General features: G+C 36.7%; 1 protein-coding gene across 1 annotated transcript in view; it reads right to left on the bottom strand.

Moving 5' to 3' along the window:
* LOC150082099 (uncharacterized) overlaps window positions 1-27,795 on the bottom strand; it is a 365,646-nt gene that overhangs the window by 26,239 nt on the left and 311,612 nt on the right. Inside the window, exons 17-19 of the mRNA XM_090379102.1 lie at window positions 24,212-24,395; window positions 20,166-20,208; window positions 8,308-8,405 (exon numbers count right to left, since the gene is read on the bottom strand). Of these exons, the coding sequence (XP_090235228.1) occupies window positions 8,308-8,405; window positions 20,166-20,208; window positions 24,212-24,395 (325 nt within the window). The remainder of the gene's footprint in view (window positions 1-8,307; window positions 8,406-20,165; window positions 20,209-24,211; window positions 24,396-27,795) is intronic.

The raw sequence follows: 27,795 nt of genomic DNA, 5'->3' as shown, positions 1-27,795 counted from the left end.
TTACCAAAATAGAAGATACTGTTGATGCAAAAGGGGGCAGTGTTCTTGGCATGGATGGAATTTTGAGATAAACAGAATTTAGATGTTCATAGTTGAAATGTTCTGAGACCAAGCAAGAATCAATGCAATGGAAGCACAAGTCCCAAAAAATTTCGGACACAACCTTCAGCTGGCAAGATTATGGCCATCATTTTTTGGGATGCTGAGGGAATTTTATACATTCACTAGTAAAGTCATGTAGGAAAAATGCTGTGGAACACTTTCCAGAAGTGTGCTGCTTTTTCAGGACAACACACCAGTGCACAGGTCACATGCTGTTACTGCTGGTTTCAAAGGCTGACTTTACAAACCTTACCTGTTCACCTTGCAGACTGGATCTGAACCCCAATGACTATTTCCTGTTTCAACACCTCAAGGAAAACGTACATGACATCACTTTGCTGATGATAATGAACTGAAGTCTGCTGTTTCTACATTCTTTGATGGATAGGACAAAGAATTTTATGTTTGGTATTTCCTCATTGCCAACAAAATGGAACATGTTTTATGAAGTTCAGGGTAGTTACATTGAAAAATAATTTAAAAAAAAAAAAATGCCTGTCTCATTTCCTTCATAGGTAGGTAGGTAGGTAGGTAGATAATTTATTGAATGCCCCCATATGTGTCATTCAGAGACTTTCATTATTTGCAAAATTATAAAAAGGCTGCTCATCTGTTGAAGATAACCCTCACTCTGGTTATCCTTCAACTTCACTACCCATGATTCAATTACTAGTGTTCATAATTAATGTTTAACTGTCTGCAAAGTTGCTAGAGAAATTGGTATTCCTTATGGGACATGTGAATTAACTTTTTTTAACATAAAATTTGGGAATAAGACATGTTTTAGCCAATTTTGTGTCTTCCTATGATCAGAGAGATGTGGCAAGTTCCTTTATGTCAACATGCTACTGTTGATCTATATTGTTTTTCCTACATTACTGGTGATAAATTTCAGGTTTACAACTATCAACCAGGAAAAAAAAGCTCAGTTCTCTCAACGGGAGACCCCATCCTTTCCAAGATACAAAAAAAAAAAAAAAAAAAAAAAAAAAAAAAAACCATCAACAAGAAAATCTTCGTTGAATGTGAAGATCATTCTTATCACATTTTTTGATTCACAAGGTAGTGTTCATTACGAGCATGTTCTGCACGGTCAATTAGCATACCAGGAATGCTGTAAAACAGTTCTTTGACAGTTGCCCAATGCTATTTGGAGAAAACAGCTGAAAAAGTGGGCTTCAGGGAATTGGTGTGTTTGCGGTGACAACACTTTTGCACTTGATTCTTTCCACTGAAGAATTTCTTGCAAACCACTCCATCACTGTGGTCCTCTGTCTGGTACACTCACCAGATTTAACTCCTTCTGATCCCCCCCTCCCCCACAGCTTAGAGCCCCTTGAAAGGTCACAGATTTGTAATAAATAACTGAAGAAATTATTCAAAATATGACATAGAAACTATTAACAATTTCAAAAGATGTCAATCATAAATGCTACCAGAAGTGCTTCGATTAGTGTATACAGTGTCAAGGAAACTATTTTGAAGGAGATCCATCTAAATAAGGCAAGTTTCATTTCTGAAATATCAGTTCAGTCTCCCCAAACTTTTTTATCATACCATATACTTCTAATTTATTTTCAAGTTTGTTTAACAGCAGAAATTGCATACCATATTGTGCTGTTTCTGTTTGTTATTGTAGCTATTATAATGAAAACACTGTAAATCATCTGCTCATTAGAACAGCATGATTGCTTCCTAAAAAATACGGAAATGAACTACAAAATCTAATGGAAATTATTATTGCATTTTTGTTTTATAGGTTATTATATTATGCCTAGGTCTTTACTTTCTTTAAACTCTGTTTATTTTTTTGTCTTCATTTCATTCTTTCCTTTACATTACTTCCCAGGTCTGGCATTCTATACACTGACTGTCGTACACCTACCTACCACCTGCTTTTATTTATCTTTAATTTCATATTAGAATTAGCATTAGTAGAGGCATTTGATGCAAGAAAGCAAGCTTATGCAGCATCAGCCAAAAAAAAAAAAAAATAATAATAAATAAATAAATAAAAAATAACCACTTCCACTTCACCCCTCTGTTCATTCGAAATACCTGTCCAGCTGAGATTTAAATTTATTTAGGCTATCAACTTCCACGACAAGGGATGGAAGTCTATTCCACCAACCAACCACCCACTGGCTAAAGGCAAATTTCCTCATGTCTATCCTACATCTGTCTTTTCTCAATTTGAATTTATGCTCTTTCAGGTGATTATTCTGAGCAAGAGGAAGAATCCCATCAGCAATGAGCATGCTCAGACCATTCAAGGCTTTATACACCTCTATCAGATTACCTCGCTGGTGCCTAGTCCCCAGACACTGTAATTTGCAAAACTTAAGCCTTTCTTCGTAACAGCACCCCTTTGTTCCATTCACTAATCTTGTTGCCCTTCTCTGTACTCTTTCCAGCATCTCTACATCCTTCTTGTAATGAGGCCTCCAGGCCTGTATACAGTACTCTAGGTGTGGCCTGACCATTGCCTTACACAAGGGAATAATCACCTCCTTATCCCTGCTAGAAAAATTCCTATATATCATCGACAATATACCATGAGCTACTCTTGCAGCCCGTCTGCACTGCTTAGAAAACTTCATATCTGCCTGCACAACCACCCCCAGGTCCCTTTCATTCTCTACCACTGTCAGTGTAGTACCACAGAGTTGATACGTTGCTCTGGGGTTGCTGTTTCCCATATGTAGTACTTTACATTTGTCAATGTTAAACTTCATTTGCCATCTCTCAGCCCATCTGCTCAACCTTTCCACATCCTGTTGCAGTAGCATAGTGTCAGTAGTGTCCTTGACAACCCTGCCAACCTTCGTATCGTCTGCAAACTTGGACATTAAGCTTGTTATACCATCATCAATATCATTTATAAATACAGAAAACAATAATGGACCCAATATTGAACCCTGAGGGACTCCACTAATAACATTAGTCCACAATGAGCAGTGTCCATTGATTACCACTCTCTGTCTTCTCCCCCTCAACCACCCCTTTATCCATAGCAGCAATTTGCCTCCAATGCCACACTGCTCCAATTTGTGCAGCAGTATCAAAAGCCTTTCTAAGATCCAAGTATACAATATCAAATTTATTCCCTGCATCCAGTTCTTTTGTGACTGCATCATAGTATCCAATCAAGCTGGTCAGGCAAGACTTCCCCTTAACAAAACCATGCTGTGTCTGAGCTATAACTGAAGGCTTGTTTAGATGATCCTGCAGTGCTTCTTTAACCAGTGCCTCCATTAATTTTCCTGGAACAGAAGTTAAACTCACAGGTCTATAATTACTTGTGTCGCCCTTTGATCCTCCTTTGTGAATTTGGGTCACATTTGCACATCTCCAGTCCATGGGTACTTCCCCTGAGTCCAAGGAAGCTCTCATACTTATGGCTAAGGGTTTGCTTACTTCCTTTGCTGCCTCCTTTAATATAACTGGATAGATCCCATCCACCCCAGGTACCTTTCTTGTATTTATATTCAACAATTTCTCCTCCACTTTACTCTCAGTTATTACAAGATTCTCTAGCTTACTGCCAGAGTTGAATACACCTCTGGCATTCCCCTCGCTGATTAACTCCTCATGTGTGAATGTCGATGCAAAATATTCATTCAGTTTGTTAGTTACCTGAGCAGGATCATCAACAGTTGACCCATCGATATCAAGTGGACCAATCTGATTCATCCCCTTCCTTCTAGAGTTTACATAAGTAAAGAACTCTTTGCGGTTTTTCTTTGCATCCCTTGCCAAAGATTTCTCGTAATCTGCCTTCGCCTGCCTAACCTCCTTTGTAACTTGGTTACAGATCAACTTGTATCTATCATAGGCTTCTGTGTCACGTGTTAATTTGCATGTATCCCATGCATTTTTCTTCTCTGCCATATGTCTCATTAGTTCATCTGACATCCACTTAGGCCTAAACCTTGAACAATATTTCTTAGTTGGTATGTAAAGCCTAGTAGCTTCCAAGATAAGTTCTCTGAATGCTTCCCATTTTGAATTTGCTGTTGGTAACATCATCAGTTGGTCCCACTGTATAGAATTTAAATACTGTCTCAGACCACTGTAGTCGCCTTTACGAAAGCAAAAACCCTTCCATTTACCCTTGATGGTAGTTACCTCTTTGAGTAAATCCCACTTCAGCATACTGTGATCACTGCCACCTAATGGTTCTTTTATCTGCAGATTCTTAATGCATGAAGAAACACTACTGATAATCAGATCAAGAGTATTACTCCCTCTAGTTGCCTCCCATTTACTGGATGAAAACAATCATCCAGTAAATCCACAAAAGCCTTGCTAGTGTGTGAGTGACCAGCCCCCAAATTCCAGTTGATATCTGGGAAATTAAAATCCCCCATTATAAGACTCTCTGATTTACTGGCCCACTCTATTTCCCTGTACAGTATCTTATTATACTCATCAGAGTCATTAGGCCTATAGCACACTCCTACTCTCAATTTTGATTTACCCATGCTTTTGTCACACCAAACTGACTCGACACTGCCCTGTCCATCGATGTCGACTGGCTTCACTTCCTTGGATTTTATGTGTTTTTTAACTAATAGCATAACCCCTCCTCCCTTCCTATCCTGTCTATCCTTTCTGCAGACATTGTACTCTCCAAATTCCAGTTCTGCATTCCTTATATCTGTGTGACACGTCTCTGAAATCCCCACAATATCTGCCTTTGACGTTTTGAGCAATACCTCAAATTCATCAAATTTATTTACTAAACTCCTAGCATTGGTGTACACGCAAGTATACATGCACCCATTCTTTTTCTTAGCTACCCTAACACAACCTATGTGTTTATTTGTACCCCAATGATTCCCAGTAGTCTCTGAAATATCCTGCATCTTATTTTCCAGGCTGCGGCTCATTCCAATAGAAGCAGTGCAAGAATCACTTTCACCTCTGCCAGTGGCTACTGTTAATCTATTAGTCCTTGTATCCCCCCAATCTAGCAGTTTTCTGACCCATCTAACTGTATTTATTTGTTATTTGGTTTTTTTTAGGAGCATTAGCAACTAAGGCCATATTGCTCCGGGATATGCGGTGGTCATTCCCTGACCTTTCCGCACCCTCCATATTTGGTGGTGACGGGCTCGAACCCCGGTTTAATCAAGAAGCGTGTGCTACGCACTGCTGCTCCTTCCCACCTGGCTACGGAGGCGCCTGTCCCCCCATCTAACTAATGAATGTTTGCTGATGCCTCGATAGCATCAGTAAACATTCTTGCATCCTTTCTAAATAAGTGTATCCCATCCCTGTAGAAGCAGTCTCTCCTGTTATCAAGTACAGACCAGGCTGAAAATAATTCTACCCCTTGAGCCTTGCACAATATTTCCAATGCCGAATTGATCGACAGGGCTCTCATCATATACTCCCTCCTATCGTGTCTGGGCAGAATTGCAGACACTTTCAAATTTAACCCTAATTCACGGCTTTTTTTCAACAGTGACCTGTATTTGTTAAGTAATTCTGCCGGTCTTATGTTACATTCGTCTTCAAGCTGCTTTGCACTTGAAGTTGTAATTACACACACTATCTATTTTATCTATTTTTTTATTTACATCTCTGCATTTAAATGTACTCATTCTAATACACCAATTTAACATATTAATATATACATATATGCCAAAATTTTCAATAATTTTAAAGTTTATAATGTCATGGAAACAATAAAAAGAACAGTTAGGCATTTATGAGTAATAATTAAACTATATATTAAAAGCAAACCAATTAACAAATTCTGCATGTAATCAATAAATGTTTTACCCAGTACAACAAATCTCCTAGATTATGTATTATCAACATTATAATTTGCTAGTGTTTTCTGATAACTGTTGTAATTGCACGTGTGTGACCTGGATTAATTTAGCCTTAACTTTTATCCTGTCTTTCATCCTTGAAGACAAATGAAATCATTATTTTAAATTAATCTGCATATTGCAATGGTAACTAGGGGTTTAGAATTGAAAATGGACCTAAAACTTCCCTAGTGACCACTGATAATTTAACCAAATTTTCTTTGAGTAATGACCATTATTTCATTTGTGTGTGTGAAGTTGGCTATGGAATTGCAGCTGGTCTTAAAAGCTTTCCAGCGACAAAAACACACATGGATAGTTATTCATCCAATTTTCCCTTCTTGAATGTTTAACATCTGAAACTAACACAGATTTCTGTGAGGGATAGAACTTGGGAGGATACCAAACTAAATTTGAGCCTAAAACCTTCCAAAGGACTAAAAGAATGTGCACTGAAATTTGGTGTCAACCTGATTTTTAATTATCCAGATTTCTATTAGTCTGATTTTAATCAAACTTGGTACATCTCAATAAACATTTCTAAAACACCCAAATATCAAATTTCACAAAAATCCATTCACTGAGAGCTGAGTGGTATATTAACAAGCATGGTAAAGACAACAGGTGCTTGCCATAAAAATGCACCAAAAAAAAAAATACATTTTTGAGAAAAACCATAATGATAACAACAATTCGGTTTAAGGTTCACTGAACTAATTATGCCCAACATCATACAGTATCTTCAAGTAATGTCATCTCCTTTTTTTTTTTTAATGAAAACCCCAAACATGAAAGGTATCAAAACCTATAGTACTTAGTACCATGCATGGGTTGAAGGAGAAGTATGGGGAGAGGGGGATGCCGGAAACTTTGCTCTAGAGACTAAACATGGGTTTCACCACTTCAAGCCTCCAATAAGCAAAGTGGTGGTATTTCACCGGTTGATGAAAGTCATCTACCTCCTGTACCACAATTATGATAACCTAAGCAACAATGTTTTTGAAAAATCTAAAGTCATTGCAGCCAGATGGATTCACTGCTAAATGTACCAGCTCTGGATTAAAAATAAACACCAAAATTATTCTATTTTGCACTTGTTCAAAGCGAAAGTGCCCAAACGTGGCTAAATAAACTATTAACATCAGTGAGCTGGTTTGGTTGTTATTTCAACAAATCTTCAAATATAAGCAAATTCCATAAAGGCTTACTCTTAAAAGAGAATCAAAATTCGTATGCTTTACATGTATTCAATTTCAATCATGGAGAGTACTATGTAGGACAAATGTAGCCCAATAACAGTTCATTACATTTTTAAATGGAAGTTTTACTTTTATACACTGCTTGGCTATTCACTTAGACAATATACATTATTCATAGTGTGGCATACATCTGCTAATAGAGACCACCCACAAGCATGAGAAACCAGTAAGCTTTGAAGCAGCTGTCATGGCAGTAACTCAGAGTTTTAAATGTATACTGGATTCATCTATTCTGGTGATACTATACAATTTAAAGATATTAGCAACCTAGGAAGAACTGTGGATAACGGTATTTGTCTCTAAGATGAACATAAGCCCAAGCCTTAGCAGCACTGAGGACCTTACTCAGTCTTCGGTGAGGGCAAAAAATATCTCCATGATCAATATCAAATGCAAGTAGAGTATACAAATTTTGACTTGATTTCAACTACTGCATTAAATGCCCTACAATCCCATAGTATTGCTCTCAGAACACTTAAGTCGAAACCTGGAATTAAACACTTCAGACACATTTTGCCATTATCTGCCCAAATTAATTAACTTCTAATATTCTAGTTAACTGGAATTAAAACCTACATCCTCACATTATCTTACTGGATACTGCAGTTTGGTTCAATCAATTGCTGTAAATTTCTAGGTGTGATCCTTGAAAGCAAACTCATCTGGACAGTTCTGAAGAAATACTTTGTCCTCTCTGGAATGGGAAGATGTTCAAACCATTTTAAATTGGCTTATGATTCAATTTTACATAGGCTGGCTCTCCAAAAGTTTTATCATTGGGAAAAACAGACTATCCAGACATATGCACTTCTCAGGCTCAAGACTTTCATTGGACAGTCTGATGCCAAACAAAGTGTGAATTGGTCAAAGCTTCTAATATTTTTCCATTCTCCATTTTTTAATTTTTGTGGTTCAAAATTGAAGCAGATTTACAATATTGTTCAAAATACAAAAAATCATATCATGGCACTTTGGTTTGTGTAGTATCACACTATGTTGTTTAAGATTAAAGAATTCTTATTATTATTATTATTTTTATATATAACACAGAGATTATATTTTTTGCCTTAATGAACTAATGTCCTGTAAATAAATTAAACAAGAGAGAGAGGGGAAGTTTATACCTCTGTTGCCTGACCAGAAGCCTGAACACTTGGAAGATCCACTGGTTCTGATCCTTGATATTGTTCTTCATTGGCTTGTAATTCAAAGAAGCTTCGAGCTAAATAAAATGCAAATAGATTTCTGTTAAAATCAAGTTTCTATTCTCAAAGAAACAATATTAGGTAAATTAAGAATAATTTTCTGTCTAAATTGCTTCCCAGTGATATCAACACTGTTTTAATATATATCCTGACATCTATGCTCATATATTCATAGCTGAACACTATGAATTATAAAAAGTACTATACACTGTGCTCCAAAAAAGTATCACATTGATTTCACACTGACATCACTGCTGCCCACTTCAATAGCATATTGGTTTCCCTTTAGCATTATGACACATTAAACCCTTCTGGGAAGGCTTGCACCAATGAACAAGAGAATGTGGTGGATACAGCCTCTCATATTCTCTCGTAATACCCACGAACCATTCTCAAACAACACAACATGGCACAGAGCTACTTTGTTTCAAAGAACTACCACAACACAGAGAGCATGGAATTGTCCAAAAACTGAAAGAGAAATTGTTGAAGGTAAGCAAAAAAAAGTGACTAGGATGGATGGGATCTATCCAATAATATTAAAGGAGGAAGCAACCCTTTAGTCAAAATTATGAGATCAGGTTTGATTCAGGCAATGCCCTATGGACCAGAGATGTGCAAATGTATCCCCAATTCACAAGGGCATTAGGTCAAAAGGTGACATGAGTAATTACAGGCCTGTTAGTTTAACTTATGTTCCAGGGAAAATAATGGAGTCACTGGTTAAAGAAGTAATGCAATTATACTGCAATCACAACATGGATTTGCTAAGGGACAATCTTGTCTGAACAATCTAATTGGATACTGTGATGTAGTAACAAAGGAACTGGATTGATGCAAAAAATAATTTTTGATATTGTATATACTTGAATTTCAGGAAACTTTTGATATTGTAGCACACAAAAGACTGCTATGTAAATTGGAGCAGTGTCGCATTAAAGGCAAGTTACTGCTCTGGATAAAGGGATGGTTGAGTGGACTCTGCCAATAACTAATGTTATTGGGAGAGTCCCCCAGGTTCAGTGCTGCACTCGTTGTTTTCTATATTTATTACTGATATCGATGAAGATATATCAGGATTAATGTCCTAAGTCTGCAGATGATACAAAGGTTAGCCGGGTGGTTAATGACAGTAATCAGGGTAAGCTGCTGCAACAACATCTAGAAAAGTTAGGCAGATGGGCTGAGAAACGGCAGTTGGAAGTTTAACATGCAAGTTACTGCATATGGGTAGCATTAATACCAAATTAATGAGTGTAGTACCAACTGTGTGGTACTATACTCAGGGTAGTGGAAAACTGAAAAAGACCTGGGGGGGTAATTATGCAGTCAGATATGAATGAAGTTCTCTGAGCAATGCAGGCTGCCAGGCCAGCTCATGGAGTTTTGTCAATGCTATACAGGAACTTTGCTAGCAGGAATAAGAAGGTGATTATCCCATTACACAAGGCAATGCTTAGGCCACATCTTGAGTACTACATTTAAGTCTGGAGGCCTCATTTTAGGAAGGGTGTAACAGAAGGGCAATGCAACAGGTGAAGGGAATGAAAGGGTGGTCTTACCAACAATGTCTTCAGTTCTGCAAATTGCAGCTCCTGGAGACTAGGCACCTATGAAGTGATCTGACTGAGGTGCTTAAGGTTTAAATAGATCGAGCAAGCTCAATGCTGATGGCATTTTTTCCTCTTGCTCAGACTACACAAATGGGAGTGTGTTGCATAAATTCAAATTAAGGAAGGATGGCTGCAGGATAGACATGACAACATTTTTCTACAGCCAGCAGGTGGTTCATTGTTGGAACAAACTTCCATCTGTTGTTGTGGAAGTGGGTAGTTCGAATAAATTCAACGTAGAACTAGACAAATTGTTGAAGGGTATGCACAGATGATGTGGGAGGTTTGTTCTTTTTTTTTGGCTGATGTTTTATTCTAAGCTTGCTTTCTTGCACCATATGCCACTACTAATGCTAACTACCAAAAGTCAATGGCCATATTACAAGTAACAGCACCAAACCATAACATCACCTCAACCAAACTGTTTTTAGCACGATGTACTCTGATAGCAGATGTTCTCCGGACATCCTCAACACTCATCCACGTGTGTGTGTGTTTTTATCGGCACAAGGGCAACTTAGGCTAAAATGTGCCTATTCTGGTATTTGGATAGATGCTGGAAGTTTGCTTTATTTGATTTTAGATATATTCATATAGTCTGGTTTGTTCAAGATAGGCAAAGAGCTCATCCAGGTTAGCATTGTTTCCCAACATGTGGGTGAGTGATAAAGGTTCTTGCATTTGTGTCAGACAGCGGAAAGTATGATTTCTGATTTGAGAATGAATTGAACAGTCTAAGAGAATATGCCGGACTGTAAGTTGTGATGAACAATGTGTGCATATAGGAGGATCATCGCCTATGAGCAGGAACAAGTGGGTCAGGTGTGTGTGTGTGCCCTTAGTCTTGCCAGTATTACCTCTTCATGCCTGTTTCGCCTGTAGCTGGAGTCCCATAGTTGTGGTTCACGTTTAATTTCAAACAATTTATTGTTCTTTTGGGTCTTCCAAATGTTTAACCACTGGTCTCAACAGATATGTCGGATATGTGTTAGTAAATCTATTTAGGGTACTTGGTAAGGTGGAGGTGCAGTACTGTTTGGATGGTTGGCTGCCTGGTCTGATGTTTCGTTACCTACAATGCCAGCATGCCACGGAATCCAACAGAAGCTTAGAGTACAATTCCTATTCTGTAAACGATTTAGACCAGACCGTATTTCTTTTACTATGGGATGTGGAGTTGAGAATATATTACTTATTGCAGACAGCGCACTCATGGAGTCTGTATATATTAAACTACTGTTGTTGAGATGAATATTGATATTCTCAATAGCTAGCTGGATTGCATACAGTTCTGCAGTATAGCTGGTGCCTTCAGTCGGGAGAGATACAGACACTGTGAAGGAGAAGGAAAAAACTGCTGCAGCCCCTACAGCGACGTCTGATTTTAGCCATCAGTATATATTATGCAGCTCTGTGCATTGCTATAAGCATGCCCTTCATGCAGTTGTTTGATGTTACAGTTTTCCAGGAATTTTTTTCCCCACTGTTGAAAATATGTGTCACAATAAGGTAGGTTTGTGGACACCCATCCATCTGAATGAATGAAGTTCAATAGGGTGTAATGAGATTTTTCTATGAACCAAACTTGTACCATCCAGCTGAGACTACTGATTGCAGTTGATGTGTGACCTATGTGCTGCCACTCTCCCAAGAAACTGAGACTGTGTTTATACAGACCTTAACCTCTGCTGATGCCTTAAACTTCTGGGTGGTGTTTTAGTATAAGTCATATTGTGCAAGGAAGCTACAGGTTTTTGTGTTACCAGCCAAAAAATAATAAAATAGAATAAAGGTAACTTATTCCAGTAATTAATGACTACTGGCTGTAAAAAAACTTCCCAAAATCCAGCCTAAAGCTATTCCCCTGTAATTTGAAGGGTTTTACAGGGATGTCTGACAACATTGCTGTACTGTTCTACTCAGCATCCTCTGGTCACGAGCCTTCACAGTCTTCCTGTGCATTACTGCTAATAACTTGTAGAGGTAACATCACACTTCCATTTCATGATAACTACCAACAGCTAACTTTTGGTATAGGCTGTCAGCAAAAGAACATCTGACAATAACTCTTCTTGAAATCAGTCAGTTTAGCTATGTGTGGCATGAGAAGAACAATTAACTTGTGTGGCTCACCATCCTTACATACCAAGCTGAGTCACTCACTTCTTTATCCAGGAAGGTCCAATGTACTATGAAAACAAGGGTGTTTGGATTCTTTTTGGAGGATAACACATTTTGGGCTAATTTCACATTTATGCCCAGCCAAATATATATATATATATATAATTTCACATTTATGCCCAGCCAAATATATATATACAAAGGGTACTAGGAAAGTTTTGCAATATGACGCAACAATGAATCACAGGAAGCTGCTTGTTGCTGCATGTTGAGACATGTTCATACGTGCATAGTAGCCACCGCGCCAAGTCGATGGGCTCAGTTATTCATTAGTAGTGAGAGTGTAAAGTGCTTGCGATGGCATCGTGGTCACGAAATGAGATAAGGACAGTTTTGCGGTATAATTTCGTGCGTGGTTTAACCATGGACCAGTGCTTAGAAGAAATGACTCTTGCACTAGATGATGATTGTCCACATCATACAACGATATTCAGGTGGTATAGAGAATTCCAAAGAGGAAATTTCACTCTGGAGGATTCTGAGAGGCCGGGAAGGCCACGAACGTCAGTTACGGAGGAAAACGTTACTGCTGTGAGGAAAATGCTTGACGAAAACAGGCGAGTGACCTACCAACAGATAGAGGATACTTTGGGCCTAAATGCACCAGTAATTCGTTCGATTCTGCAAGATCATTTGCACGTGAAGAAACTTTGTTCTCTCTGGGTGCCGCATCAACTGACTGAAGAGCAGATGACACGATGTGTGACTTGGTGCCGGGAGATGTGAAAAAACTTTGATAAGGGACAATCTCGGTATGTGAACAACATCGTGACAGGTGACGAGACTTGGCTGCACTATTACGAGCTGCCGACCAAGGCTCAAAACAAAGTTTGGGTCTTTGATGATGACGACACACCCGTAATTGTCAGAAAATCCCGATCTGTAAAGAAGAAACACGTTCCACAATTCCACTCGATTTTTCAAATCGAGTGGAATTGTGGAACGTGTCGTTTTGGACATGCAGAAGACAGTCACAGCTAAGTGGTATACTGAACAATGCCTGCCTAAAGTCATTGGATCTATAAAGAACCTGCGGCCAAAGTCAAGAATGGACACCTGGTACCTCCATCACGAAAATGCTCCAGCTCACCGCGCCAAAGCCTGCACCGAATATTTGACCAAGACAGGACTGAAACTTCTCGAGCACCCTCCCTACAGTCCAGACCTTGCTCCCTGCAACTTTGCACTGTTCCCGCATGTGAAAATGAAGCTAAAAGGGAGGCGGTTTTCCAGTGATGAGGACCTTCTACGGGCTTGGGACAACGAGTGTGCTTTACTCCCTAGTGAAACTTGGCAGAACTGGTTTAAAGATTGGTTTCGGAGGATGGAGAGGTGTATTGAATGTAGAGGAAATTACTTTGAAAAAATTAAATAAACAAAGCTGTATTGCAAAACTTTCCTAGTATCCTTTGTATATATATATATATATATATATATATATATATATATATATATTGGCTGGGCATAAATGTGAAATTAGCCCAAAATGTGTTATCCTCCAAAAAGAATCCAAACACCCTTGTTTTCATAGTACATTGGACCTTCCTGGATAAAGAAGTGACTCAGCTTGGTATGTACGGATGGTGAGCCACACAAGTTAATTGTTCTTCTCATGCCACATATATATATATATATATACTTAAACCCTAATAATGATTAAATACTCACGCACACTATTTTAATATTGTATTAATAAATGTATAATTTTTTTTTTAAAAACCACACCCAGATAGTAAATGGTATTCATGTCATGCATGCCACCAAATTTGTCTGTATGACAAATCTGAAAAAGCTATTCAGGTTTAATTAGTATTCTGTTACTTATCTTTTAATTTCAAAGCTTATTTGCAATATAAAAAGGAAATTTGGAAATTTCCTAAAGTTTTAGAAAATTTCCAAGCATTGAACTATGATTTTATTTATTAAATTGTCAAAACTTGACAATTTATTTGCATGCTTTTTACCTGGTTTGTCAATACATTCAAGTAACAATGAAATTTAGTAATGAAGCAGCATTAAACACTGTTTAATGCCCTCTTCATTACTACAGTAATAACACTAAGAAGGTAATGCAAACTTTAGATAGGCATAATACAACTGTGTAGAACAATGACTGGATGTGGTTCTACAGAACAGTAAAGTAATGGGGAGTAATTGACACGAGAAAGAGAAAATGAGTAGAGAAAAAAAAAATTTTTTTTAATTTAAATTACGCCACCAAATTTCAGTTCATGTACTACAACAACTGTTGCAGTTCAATTGTTCTACATAAATTGGATTAGTATAGTGCTTAACCTGCTTGCTCTATATTCAAACACACAGACCACCACTTATGCTGACAGATGCAATTCACTATCCACATGTTGGAGAATAACAAACCTTCACAGATTATCTAGATGTACTTCGGCCTGTTTGAAATAATGGTGTTTGAAAATATTGCACATATATTCTATGCTTATCTTACTGTTTTGTGGAATGAAAATTCAAACTGGCCAGTGAACAACAAGCAGAAGCTAGGATTTTTCATCCTTCAAAACACCAGTCTAAAAAATTTACAGATATGATACATACAAATTCTTCATGACTTCTAGAACATTCTGCCATTACTTTTGGAAATACAAATCAAAAAAAGGAAATACAAATCCAATAAAAAACAAAAGGAGCTGCCTCATCATCATCATCATCAGTCATTTTCAATTCACTGCAGGATGAAGGCCTCTCCAACAACTTTCCAGTTCCTTCTGTTTTGAGCACTGGCCATCCATTTACCACCCACAAACTCGTGAATTTCATCTACCCATCTCTGCCTTTGTCTTCCAGGTTTTCTTCTAGCTCCTCTTGGGTACCATTCTTTTATTTTTTTAGCCCTTCTCTCATCATGTCTTCGAGCTATGTGTCCTGCCCAAGACCATTTTAGTTCTTTAGTTTTGATAAGAATGTCCTTTACTTGAGTTTGCTGCCTAATCCATGTATTTCTCTTCTTATCTAACAGTCTGATTCCCAATATAATTCGTTCCATTCTTCGCTGTGTAGTTCTCAGCTTCTCTTCCATTCTTTTGGTGAGTGCCCAAGTTTCACTTCCATAAGTCATGGAGGGGAGTATACAGTGGTTCATTATTTTACGTTTCAGACAAACTGGGATATTGCTCTTCAGTATGTGACTATATTTCCTGAATGCTATCCATCCAAAATTTATTCTTCTCTTGACTTCCAGCCATTTATCATTATTACAGCTAATAACTTGTCCCAGATAAGTATATGACTCCACCTTTTCGATTACTGCTCCTTCAATCATTTTTTCCCTTTCTGTGGCATACTTGTTCATCATTACTTTTGTTTTAGCCATATTCATCTTTAGTCCAAAATCCTTACTAACTATGCATAACTGATTAAGATTTTCCTCTAATTCTTTGGGATCATGGCTTATGACCACAATGTCATCTGCAAATCATAAATGGTTTAGGTACTCTCCGTTCACACTGACTCCTTTCTGCGATCAGTCTAATCTTCTGAAAGCTTCCTCAAGGGCAGCAGTAAACAGCTTCGGAGATATTGTGTCTCCTTGTCGAACTCCTTTCTCGATTTTAAATTTCCTACTGTCTTTGTCTAGTCTAATAAAGGAGATAGCATTCTCATATATTTTCTTCAAAATCATAATATGTGGGATATCTATGCCTTGTCTTTCCAGTGCCAGAAACATTGCCTTATGCTGTATGGAGTCAAATGCCTTTTCATAATCCACAAATGCCAGGCATAATGGTGTTTTATATTCATTTGCTTTCTCCATTAGCTGTGATATTACATGAAGGTGATCCATAGTTGAGAATCCTGTCCTAAAGCCAGCTTGCTCTTTCGGTTGATTCTCATCAAGTATTCTTTCTAATCTGTTAGTAATAACCCTTGTGAACAACTTGTAGATGTGGGATAACAAGCTAATTGGTCTATAATTTCCAATTTCTGATTTATCTCCTTTCTTATGCAGCAAAACTATGATTGCATTATTCCACTGCTTAGACATCACACCTTTTCTAATGCACTTCGTGAAGAGCCTTGCCAGTTTTTGTGTCATGTCTCTTCCTCCCAATTTTAACAACTCTACAGTAACTTCATCTTCCCCCGGGGCTTTCTGATTCTTCATTTTCTTCAATGCATGTTCTACCTCATCAGGAAGAATATCGGGTATGTCATATGTGTTGCTAATTTGCAATCCATCTTCCCCACTGCTGGCATCATTCCCTCGCTCCTTCTATAATTTTCTATAGTAGTCTTCTGCTATTTGAATTATGTCTTCTCTGCTGTTTATAAGTACACCATCGCTATTCTTCAGTTTCAGTATCATTTGACTTTCTGCTCTTTATTACTGCTCATGGCTGCTGATTTAAATCCTTTGTTTTCCCTTAATGCTTGTTCTACTTTTCTTGTGTTAAATCTTCTTATGTCCTCTCTGAGTCTCTTTCTAATGGCTTTGCATAACTCAGTATACTCAATTTTTTCCTTGTCAGTGTTTATCTTGCTCTTCATTTTTCACCATCGGTTTATCATAACAAGTGTTTCTTGACTAATTTTTTCTTCCTTGGATTTCTTTTTCCCTATAGGTTTCTTGGACCAAGATATCGATGAGGAATATTACAACTTTCTTTCAGAAAGTTCTAATATTCCTCATCGATATCTTGGTCCTGAGAAGTCTGCAGAAGCTCAAACTTGTTCTTAAGTTCCAGTACATACTGCTTTTTCTCCTCTTATTTTATCTTAAAGACCTTTGTATTATTTACTCGAGTCAGTTTTTTCCATTCCTTTGCTACATCTATATCAAGTGTACATCTTACCATTCTGTGATCACTTCCAACATTTACCTTATTCAGGACGGTAACATCATTCACAGTATATCTTCTGTTAGTGAGGATGAAGTCGATTTCATTAGTTGTTAATCCATTTGGACTCTTCCATCTACACTTTCTGTTCACCCTTTTCTTGAAAAAAAAAGTGTTCATTACTGACAATCCTTGAGATTCGCAAATTCCACAAGTCTTTTGCCTCTTTCATTTCTTTCACTAATTCCAAAATTTCCTATAGTTCTGCACTGTTTTGTCTTTTTCCAACCTTAGCATTGAAGTCCCCCATAGTAATAGTGTAGTGGGTTTCTGCTCACCTAGAAGACTCTCAATTTCGGTGCACATTTCTTCAACCTCTTCATCATCATGGCTCGATGTTGGTGCATAAATCATTATAATCTTTAGCTTGTACCTCTTAGAAATCTTGAGTATTAGTCTTGACACCCTTGGTGATGTACTTTTGAATTCCAAAATGTTGTTTTTTAAATCTTTATGGACCAGAAATCCAAATCCACCTTCACTCTTTTCACTGTTTCCATTGGTGTACAGCAATTTCCACTTGATACACTTATAAGTGATTCATTTCTTCTTCTTGTTTCAGCCAAACCGATGATATTCCAATTTACATTTTCTAATTCCTTTTCCAGGTCTAATATCCTGTCTTCACCGATGAGTGATCTTACGTTATAACAGGCCAAGTTCAGTTTCCGTGCATGGCAGCCCGGTCGCACCCAGAGATTTTTAGTACCCTCTGCTTCCACTCTGATCCTCTCGCTGCCGTAAGAGAAGGAGTGAAAGCTGCTGGGAACTGAGGGCCATTTTTGTCGTGCTGTCATATGCTGGAGGGTTTGGTCTTTGCCTCTTCACGCTGACCAGGTGTCTTGAAATAGCATATGAGCTGCCTCATATGCTATGCTGCCTCATATGCTATCAACCTTGATACATGTCCATTTAGTAAAGATAACACACGTCTATGTAATGTAAAATTTTTAGGGTTTGTTGAAATATTTTTAAGTTCATTATATCACAGCTAATGGAGAAAGCAAATGAATATAAAACACTATTATGCCTGGCATTTCTGGATTATGAAAAGGCATTTGACTCCACACGGCATAAGGCAATGTTTCAGACACTGGAAAGACAAGGCACAGACTCAACATACATTATGATTTTGAAGAAAATATATGAGAATGCTACCTCCTTTATTAGACTAAACAAAGAAAGTAGCAAATTTAAAATTGAGAAAGGAGTTTGACAAGGAGACAATATCTCCAAGGTTGTTTACTGCTGCCCTTCACAAATCTTTCAGAAGGTTTGGACTGGTCGCAGAAAATAGTCAATGTGAATGGAGAGTACCTAAACCATTTACGATTTGCAAATGACATTGTGATCATAAGCCATGATCCCGAAGAATTAGAGGAAAACCTTAATCAGTTATGCAGAGTTAGTAAGGACTTTGGACTAAAGATGAATATGGCCAAAACAAAAGTAATGATGAACATGTATGCCACAGAAAGGGATATAATTGTTCAAGGAGTAGAAATTGAAAAGGTGGATTCATATACTTACCTAGGACAAGTCATAAGCTGTAACAATGATAAATGGCTGGAAGTCAAGAGAAGAATAAATTTTGGATGGATAGCATTCAGGAAATATAGTCACATACTGAGGAGCGATATCCCAATTTGTCTGAAATGTAACATAATGAACCAATGTATACTCCCCACCATGACTTATGGAAGTGAAACTTGTCCACTCACCAAAAGAATGGAAGAGAAGCTGAGAACTATACAGCAAAGAATGGAACGAATTATATTGGGAATCAGACTGTTAGATAAGAAGAGAAACACGTGGATTAGACAGCAAACTCAAGTAAAGGACATTCTAATCAAAACTAAAGAACTAAAATGGTCTTGGGCAGGTCACATAGCTCGAAGACATCATGACAGATGGGCTAAAAAAATAAAAGAATGGTACCCAAGAGGATCTAGAAGAAAACCTGGAAGACAACAGCGGAGATGGACAGATGAAATTCATGAGTTTGTGGGTAGTAAATGGATGGCCATTGCACAAAACAGAAGGAACTGGAAAGTTGCTGGATTTAAAATGGCTGGTGATGATGATGAACTATTTTTCAGTTTCTATTTTTGAAATATCTCTTTACACAAGGATCCACAGTTAGCATGCCCCAAAGAGCAAGTGTGTTAGTTGTCTGATGGCACCAGGGGTTTCCCACCATCCCCGCCCCAAAGATCAGTGCTACAAGCAACTACTCTTCTTTCTTTATGTATTGTGATGTTAGATTTCTCATTCCAACTGCTTTCACTATTACATGATTCAGCAGAGTTTGCCCCAAGAGATTTCTCATTCCAACTGATTTCACTATTACATGATTCAGCAGAGTTTGCCCCAAGAGATTTCTCATTCCAACTGATTTCACTATTACATGATTCAGCAGAGTGGGTAGTAAATGGATGGCCATTGCACAAAACAGAAGGAACTGGAAAGTTGCTGGATTTAAAATGGCTGGTGATGATGATGAACTATTTTTCAGTTTCTATTTTTGAAATATCTCTTTACACAAGGATCCACAGTTAGCATGCCCCAAAGAGCAAGTGTGTTAGTTGTCTGATGGCACCAGGGGTTTCCCACCATCCCCGCCCCAAAGATCAGTGCTACAAGCAACTACTCTTCTTTCTTTATGTATTGTGATGTTAGATTTCTCATTCCAACTGCTTTCACTATTACATGATTCAGCAGAGTTTGCCCCAAGAGATTTCTCATTCCAACTGATTTCACTATTACATGATTCAGCAGAGTTTGCCCCAAGAGATTTCTCATTCCAACTGATTTCACTATTACATGATTCAGCAGAGTTCCCCCCCCCCCCCGTTGAATGACGATTAACACTATTACATGATTCTAGCAAATGAGGAAATATCCACATTCATCACTGAACTTGATGTTGCATACATATACACAACACTTTCCTTCCCCCCCCCCCCCCCCCCCCCCTTCAATGCAGAACAAGTTGGCATTTGAAGCTTTGCATCATTTGGCAATCTAATGCTAAATAATTATTATTTTAAAATGAAATAACATGTTGCATGAAATACTAAGACCAGTCTATGTACAAGGAAATATATCTTACCTCTTTCTTCTAGATCTTCAAATTCTTCAAACTGTATCCAATCCTAAAAAAAAAAAAAAAAAAAAAAGTAAGGGAGAAACTCAAACTACTGATTATATTTAATATATTTATTGAAAAAAGTGAATTTCATGGAATAGGTCAGCTTTAACCTATATAAAATTAAACACAAATTCAACCGTCATATCCTGTACCTAATTAGGAAGGATGTAGAGCTGCTGGAACAGGTACAGAGAAGGGCAAGAAGATTGGAGAGGTTAACAAAAAGGTGCTCATACTACAAAAGGCTTCACTTCTGCAAACTGCAGCATCTGGAGACTAGGCGCCTGCAAGGTGATCTGATTGAGTTGTTTAAGGCTGAGATGAATGGATTGAGCAAGCTCAACACTGATGGGCTTGCTTAGATTACACACATGAGGGGGGCATAAATTCAAATCGAGGAAGGATGGTTGCAGAATAGATGTACAAAAGTTAGCCTTTAGCCAGCAGGTGGTTGATTGTGGGAACAAGCTTCCACCTGTTGCTGTGAAAGTGAAAAGCTTAAATAAATTTAGGGAAGCACAAGACAAACTACTAGAGGAATGGTTAAGCTCAAGTGGGAAGTGTTTTTTGGCTGATGCTGTATAAGCTTGCTTTCTTGCATCATTTTCCCCTACTAATATTTAACACTGTGTTCAACAATAATTTCATAGTTTAACACTGCACTGAGAAATCAGGAGTCCATCTAAAAACAAAATACAGTAAGCGCTGGTTATAGTGATCACGTTTGCAAACTGAATTTTGATTCTAATAAATGGTGATTCTAATAAGTGAAAACCAATTAATATTATACACAGGCTATAAAAATAAAGATATAAAGCGCAAATTTTCATTTTTACCAAAATTCATTGCCAATTAAATGATATGTGAAAATCGGAAGAATATTATTCACAGGTTGGCAAAATAAAATTAAATTTATACTTATGTACATATACATATTAGTTACACATAATACTTTGTAATATGATTATAATTTAAAATAGTCATTTATTTTAGATTGCTTTAAATTATCACTGCAAAGCCTATTTATAGATTTTTCAATGTTGTATAATGGGTCTATATTCACTTGCACCAGTTTCTTCCAACTGCTCTTCTCAGGACAGCTATAGCTTCACGAGTTTGCCATTTTGTAACTGAAATTCCTTTCGATTCATCTTCATTTTCCCCTTCCTTGGCAAAATTATCAGTAGCAAACTGGGCAATATCTTCATCTGTTAAAGCTGTAGTAACTTGTTTGTAGATCACCATCTATGTCCACCCAATCATTAAGCTCCTGTTCATCCATGTCTTCAGGCTTTACAACATGATCAGTATCATGTTGAAAAATCGTCTTTTAAACTCAAATGCACTCTCTTTCTATTCACTGACATTTTTTAGGGGTTATAAAATTTAAAACACAGTAAAAAAGATAAGTGTCAAATCAATAACAAAGCACACGGCATGTACAAATTGGAACTAACATGACACACGCAAGTGAGATATGGAGTAAAAAGTTCACAAAGTTTATATATAGGAATGAGGAGCAGATTCTGAAAATTTATTTACGTTCTTTTATATGATTGAAGATTTCAGTGAAGGGGAAACACATTTCATCATAAAAACACACAGAATTCCAGCTATTGGTATTATCACAAATGCAATAAGATGGAGTTTACTCCCGTTTATAGATTGTACAAACAAAAAAGCCCAATATACCAAAAACTGCAAATTGTTTTTGTTTTATGATTGTAACCTCTAGAAATGTGACCTCCAGAAATGTGCTTTAGAAAAATATCATGGAGGCATTTTCAAAATTGATTCTTATAACTGAAGATGTGATTCTAATAAACGGTGATAATGTTGTGTATTTTATTGATTTCAATCAGTTCTTTGAAATTTGATTCTAAAAGGCACTAATTGTAACCATTTCCTGGCACTGGTTGTATGGACCAGCACTGCATGATATCTCATCAGTAGTTTCCCAAAACACTGTATTAAGACATTTATGCCAATCTCAAATCAAGTAACAAAGTAAGTAGCAACGGTTCTGTTTCTTCTTTAATTTTTTATTTTTTTAAACCTGGAGAGCAGGTGCATAAAGAAGTCAAATGAGTGAGTATGCAAGTTGGTGTACTGTGTTCACCATTCAGCTCTTTTTTGGAATAAATGGTAGTAATAGTTAATGCTCTTTGCAATGCCATCCATTATTTTAACATTATAAGAGACAATTAGGAATATGTATATTTTAGGTTACAACAATGCAAATGTAACAACAATGAAAACCATTTGTTGGAGCAATTTGTGTATTATGGGATGTGAACACAGCAGACTCTTTAACACATATAGCTGTGGCAGGTTCCAACATTAATCAAAATCATGGAACCTGCATAGATGATTTTGGTATTCCAGATTCACTGGCCATCACGTCATAAGCCTGTCTTCCTCCAAAATGGTGGTAATAATGACTGATGATGTGTTGTCTATAAATGTTCTTGGTCTACCTGAGTGTATGGTGTGTCACTTGTGTCAGTCCACTTCGCCACTTGGCTGCTCCCTGGTGGCGAGGTGGACTGACACAAGCAACACACCATACACTAATACATAAAGCTTTGCAGAGTTTCTGCACCAACACAGACGTGCAAGGTGGAGATAGGCTTAGACCTAGGAGCCACCCTCGATACAGGTAACACACACACACACACACACACACAATATAATATAATATAGTATCTTATATATGTATAATGAGAATGCTAATGTATATAAAATTGTATATATATCTTCTTTGTAAGTTTTGTATATAATTTGTAAATAATTGTGTGTACAAATAAATGGAAATGAGTGTTGCTTGTCTTCAACACAGGTCTGATCTTGATGAAACCTTTGAGACCAATGTGTGGTATGAGCAACTGCTGACTCACCACACACTTCCTGCAACAATTTATAAATTTGTCACGTAATGTTTTAGTTCTGATAACAGATCTTTGATTGAGACTGTAATCTCACCAACTATATTTAAAAGCCTCTAAACAAGTATTCAATATGCCCTCATAATAGTAGGGCACAATGACCATGTTTCACCTTTGACCTCTGTTTAAAACACATTAATGTTGAGGTTAAACTTAAAATTTTTACCCTATAAATGTCAGTCATGTAGATATATGAATGAGGAGCATCTGCACAGTGTGCATTACTTTTGGGTAGCCCTCATACTTTTTTTATTTTTAAATTTGCATTTATTTTAGATGTATAACTCTTGTTTGTGTTCCTTATGTGCATAAACTTTCCCATTGCTGGTTTAGCATATACGCCAGCCAGCACATTTAGAGCATAGGTTTTCAAACTGAGTTCCATGAGATTATAGTGAAAGTAGGTCGGATAAGTCTGTAATACGGGATTCTGAGTTATATTAATATTTTAATATAGATTAAATAATGTCCAAGATTTGGAAATGTTTAGAGCAGTAGTTTTCAAATGGTGTTCTGTTCTGCAGAACCCATTGGTTCTGAAAAAAGGAATCCAAGAGGTTCTACAAATGTTCAATAAATTTTTATCATTGATTTTTTTATTTAATCTGTAAACATATTACTGTTCTCATGGTACTAGGATTCTGCCGAACATTTAGAACGGTAAAAGAGCTCCACATTCCATATAAAAGAAGTTTAAAAAACACTGTAGGGTGGGGGGGGGGTGAAGATTTTAAGTCCCAAGTAAATATTACGAGAATTCTAAAACAAAGTCTACTTATAAATAATTAAAATACATAATGAATGAGAATATGATCGTATAAAGTAGATACTGGAAGTTTTATGAAGACTTATAGAAGATGGACTGAGGAATACTAATTATGAAGAAATAGCGACCTAATATAATTGTGCAGTTTGAAAAAAAATGTTCACTATTATTAACATCAGTTGAAAATACATATTAAAAATTTAATAATCACAATGCCAGCAGTAGAATTATATTTTTTGAAGGAATAAATGTGATAAGAATATCAACACCATTAAAAATGTAGAAAAACTGTTTACCTCAACATCATAAAACCACTTCCTCGAAAATGCTTTCTTTGCACCATCCTTTTCTCTGCGGTTAACTCGAAAGTGCCAATCAAGATGTTGACTATAACGGTCCATCTGCTCTTCCTTAAACCGCATGCCACACGATGCACACTGGGTACCATGGTAAAGGATATCAATGACTCCTTGATGATGGCTGCAAGTAATACACACACACACAGATTATATATATATATATATATGAGGTAAATACAATGCAAACAATGTGACCCATTTTAGATTAATTATAATAACAGAGAGGTGGGAGTGGGGGAGAGCAAAGTATACAAGTTATATATATAGTCAGCTGTTTTGAAGCCAAGGCAACTAAGGAAATTAACAGCCTTCACCTGAATAATTGGCCATACCATGACAAAGACCCTTCCTTAAAAAGTCAAAAAAATTCCTTCTGTCAGGATTCAAGCCCAGGTCTTTTTTTATATTATGTAGAAGGACAGTCATTACAATACTGTGGATGTTTATAAGTAAAATGAATAAATAATTGCCAAAAGTTATAGCTATCTGACAAGAAAAATGGAAAAATTAGGGAACTAAATTTGGATTGACCAAGCTCTTGGGCTTACTGCATTTAACAAATAGCACATATCACAGATGCACAAGATTAAGAAATGCATAAATGATCTGAATTCCATTCTTAAAAGAACGAAACCATGCTGACATTTTGCATTATTGAGTATAGACAACACAATTTTAGATATTCTATCCATTTCATACATACCAATTAACCTAGCATATTTTGTATGACCACTATATTTTATGTGGCAATGGCTGAAACATCATCCATCAAAAGAGTTATGAATTTCTTCTGAACTTCAACCACAGCCACATCTCATATTTCATAACTTTTTGTAAATAAATAAATAAAGAAAAAACTGGATTTTTAACATAGATTCTGCCACTTTTATGAATTTTTCTTTGGAATTTCACTTTTTGTACTCCAAACTGATGAAAAGAAAATGATTTTCTCTCTTTTTTCAAATGTATTTATGAATTTCAGGTTTTTCATCATCAACTACCAAATCAATCCTCTTTGTGGATCTAAATGAAGTGGAAATGTACACAGCAAATGGGTTATTTTATACACTGTATAAAAAAACAAATTTATACACTGTGTTGTATAAATTTTGAAAATAATTCTCTTAGCAATTCGAACATTTAAGAGGTGTTTTAAATTATGAAGATGAAGTTTCTTTTGAATAATTGAAAGTTCACTTTACCAAATTTTATTACACTAAGGAGATAGGTACAATAGTCAGAATGCCTTATTCAAATTAGAAGAGAAGAAATATGAACAAGTGTTCTCCATGACTTAAATTAGGGACTGGTTCTTCCTTACATATTGATGTAAAAGTAAAAATTCGTCCCCTCTGAAACTATACATGTGATAAGAAGCTGATCTCTTTCTTCCCATCTATTCCTGTCTTCCTATGCCTTTCTGTTTTAGGGGGTTAGGTTCTGGTGTATTTTACTCATAATTTGCTTTGAAATCTGATGTAAATTTAGACACTTACACAGCTAAAGGTTTCAAGCAATCGCCTCCTTTAAAAAACCCAAGTAATGGTTTCCAATTGTCAACTAATCTTAACAAACTTTTTCCGAGTGAAAGATATCATATACTTATATATTTTAATATTTTCTTAGCCTCTTTATGTGAAGATATGAAACCACTGCAGCCTTTCTTTCAGCACTTCTCTCCAAGAAATAATGTAGTTGCAAGAATTTTGTCCGAACTGGCTAGAAACTCTTTAAACTTTTTCTGCAGCTAAATGAATTAAATGATAAAAGCAGCCAATAACACTAAGTCACCCCCCCCCCCAGCCCAAATCTTCTTTAATACTACAGTCGAATCTTGTTAATACAAAGTTCAAGGGACCTAAATTTTCAAGTTCTGTAATAACGAGCCCCCCCCCACCAAAAGTGTCAAAATTTTAACTTTTTTTTTTTTGATACATACTATATATCTAAGAATAATAATAAATGATATCAAAAATAAATAAAAAAATAAATTAATTTAAATTAATAAAATAAAATAATAAAAAATATGTCTTGTCTAATAATACAGTAATAAGAAATCAATTTTTAAAGATTTTATTTTATTTGTAAGATAGACTAAGGGAAAAGCAATTAACGGGAATGAAAATATTGTACAGTATATATTTTGATACATACTTTAGTATCACAGTGAAAAGAATTACAATATTAATATAAAACAAAACTTACAAACCATTAACTTTTTAATAAATTAATCTAATTTGGAAAGAATCCAATGTTATTTGCATAGTTTTTGTCCTATATGCATTTTTAACTACAGCACAGACATTATCAAATGCAATAGCTGTTTCTTTATCAACATTACTGTAGGCCAACACATTCTCCGTTATGCTCAAATGATAGTACTTCCTAATTCATTTCACAAATATACGTGGTCTTAATTCCAATCTCAACGATGTCCATTTCCACTTCCAGTCTTCCAAACCCCATGTACTTTTTCTGACTGAATCTCAGTTATCAGTTGATTCAACTACTTCTCATCTCAGATGTCCAAATTATTTGCTGTATGATTCCTTTCGCCTCAAAGGTGGTACTTGTGCATATGTCCGTTCTGATATTCCCTGTCAGAGACTTGGCAATTTGGAATCTCCTCTCTTTGATCTTCTCTGGCTTAAAATCTGTCTACCTCATTGTGTCAAATTCATCTGTTGTCTCTACCGTTCTCCCATCTCCACTAATCACTTGGAGCTCTTTGACTTCCTCTCTTTGCAACTTGACTTTCTCCAGTCCAACTTTCCTAACAGTGAGGTAATTTTCCTTGGTGATTTTAACGTTCACAACTCCAGCTGGCTTCCATTTTCTAGTCACACCGACCCAGCAGGTCGAGATGCTGAGGCTTTTGCAATTACTAATGACCTAGCACAGATTGTTCATTTACCTACAAGAATACCGGACAATCCTAATCATACAGCCAATACGCTTGATCTTTTTCTCACAAACAACCCTTCTAAGTACAAGGTCGAAGTGAGAGGTCCTTTAGGCACTTCAGATCACAACTTGGTGATTGTCTCTTCTCCAATGGAACCTTTATCTCATGGCTATTCCCAACCTCGTATTGTATGGCATTACAAGAATGCAAAATGGGATGACCTGCGAGACTTCTTTTCTTCTTTTCCTTGGTCTGATTACTGTTTCAAAAATTCTGATGTCAATGTTTGCTCAAATCTTGTCAGTGAAATTATTCTTGCAGGAATGGAATCCTTTATCCCACACTCCACTTTAAAATCTCGTCCTTTATCTAAACCTTGGTTTTCCAATAAATGTGCTAAGGCTGTCCAAGAGAAGAATGTTGCATATCGTAATTGGCTTGTTTCTAATTCTTCAGTTTCATTTTCTGCCTACACCAAAGCTCGCAACAATTGTAAAGCAGTTATTAATCAGTCCAAACTAGAGTTTGAACAGGCTAAGAGTAGAAAACTTGCTTCTTGCCCTAATGGTAGCAGAGCATTCTGGTCTCTTGCCAAAGCTATTGGCCGCAACTTTTG

Source organism: Mastigoproctus giganteus, chromosome 8 (assembly GCF_048544385.1).
Source record: "Mastigoproctus giganteus isolate SK-2022 chromosome 8, ASM4854438v1, whole genome shotgun sequence".
Taxonomy (NCBI): Eukaryota; Metazoa; Arthropoda; class Arachnida; order Uropygi; family Thelyphonidae; genus Mastigoproctus; species Mastigoproctus giganteus.
This window is presented reverse-complemented; position numbering and strand designations above follow the sequence as displayed.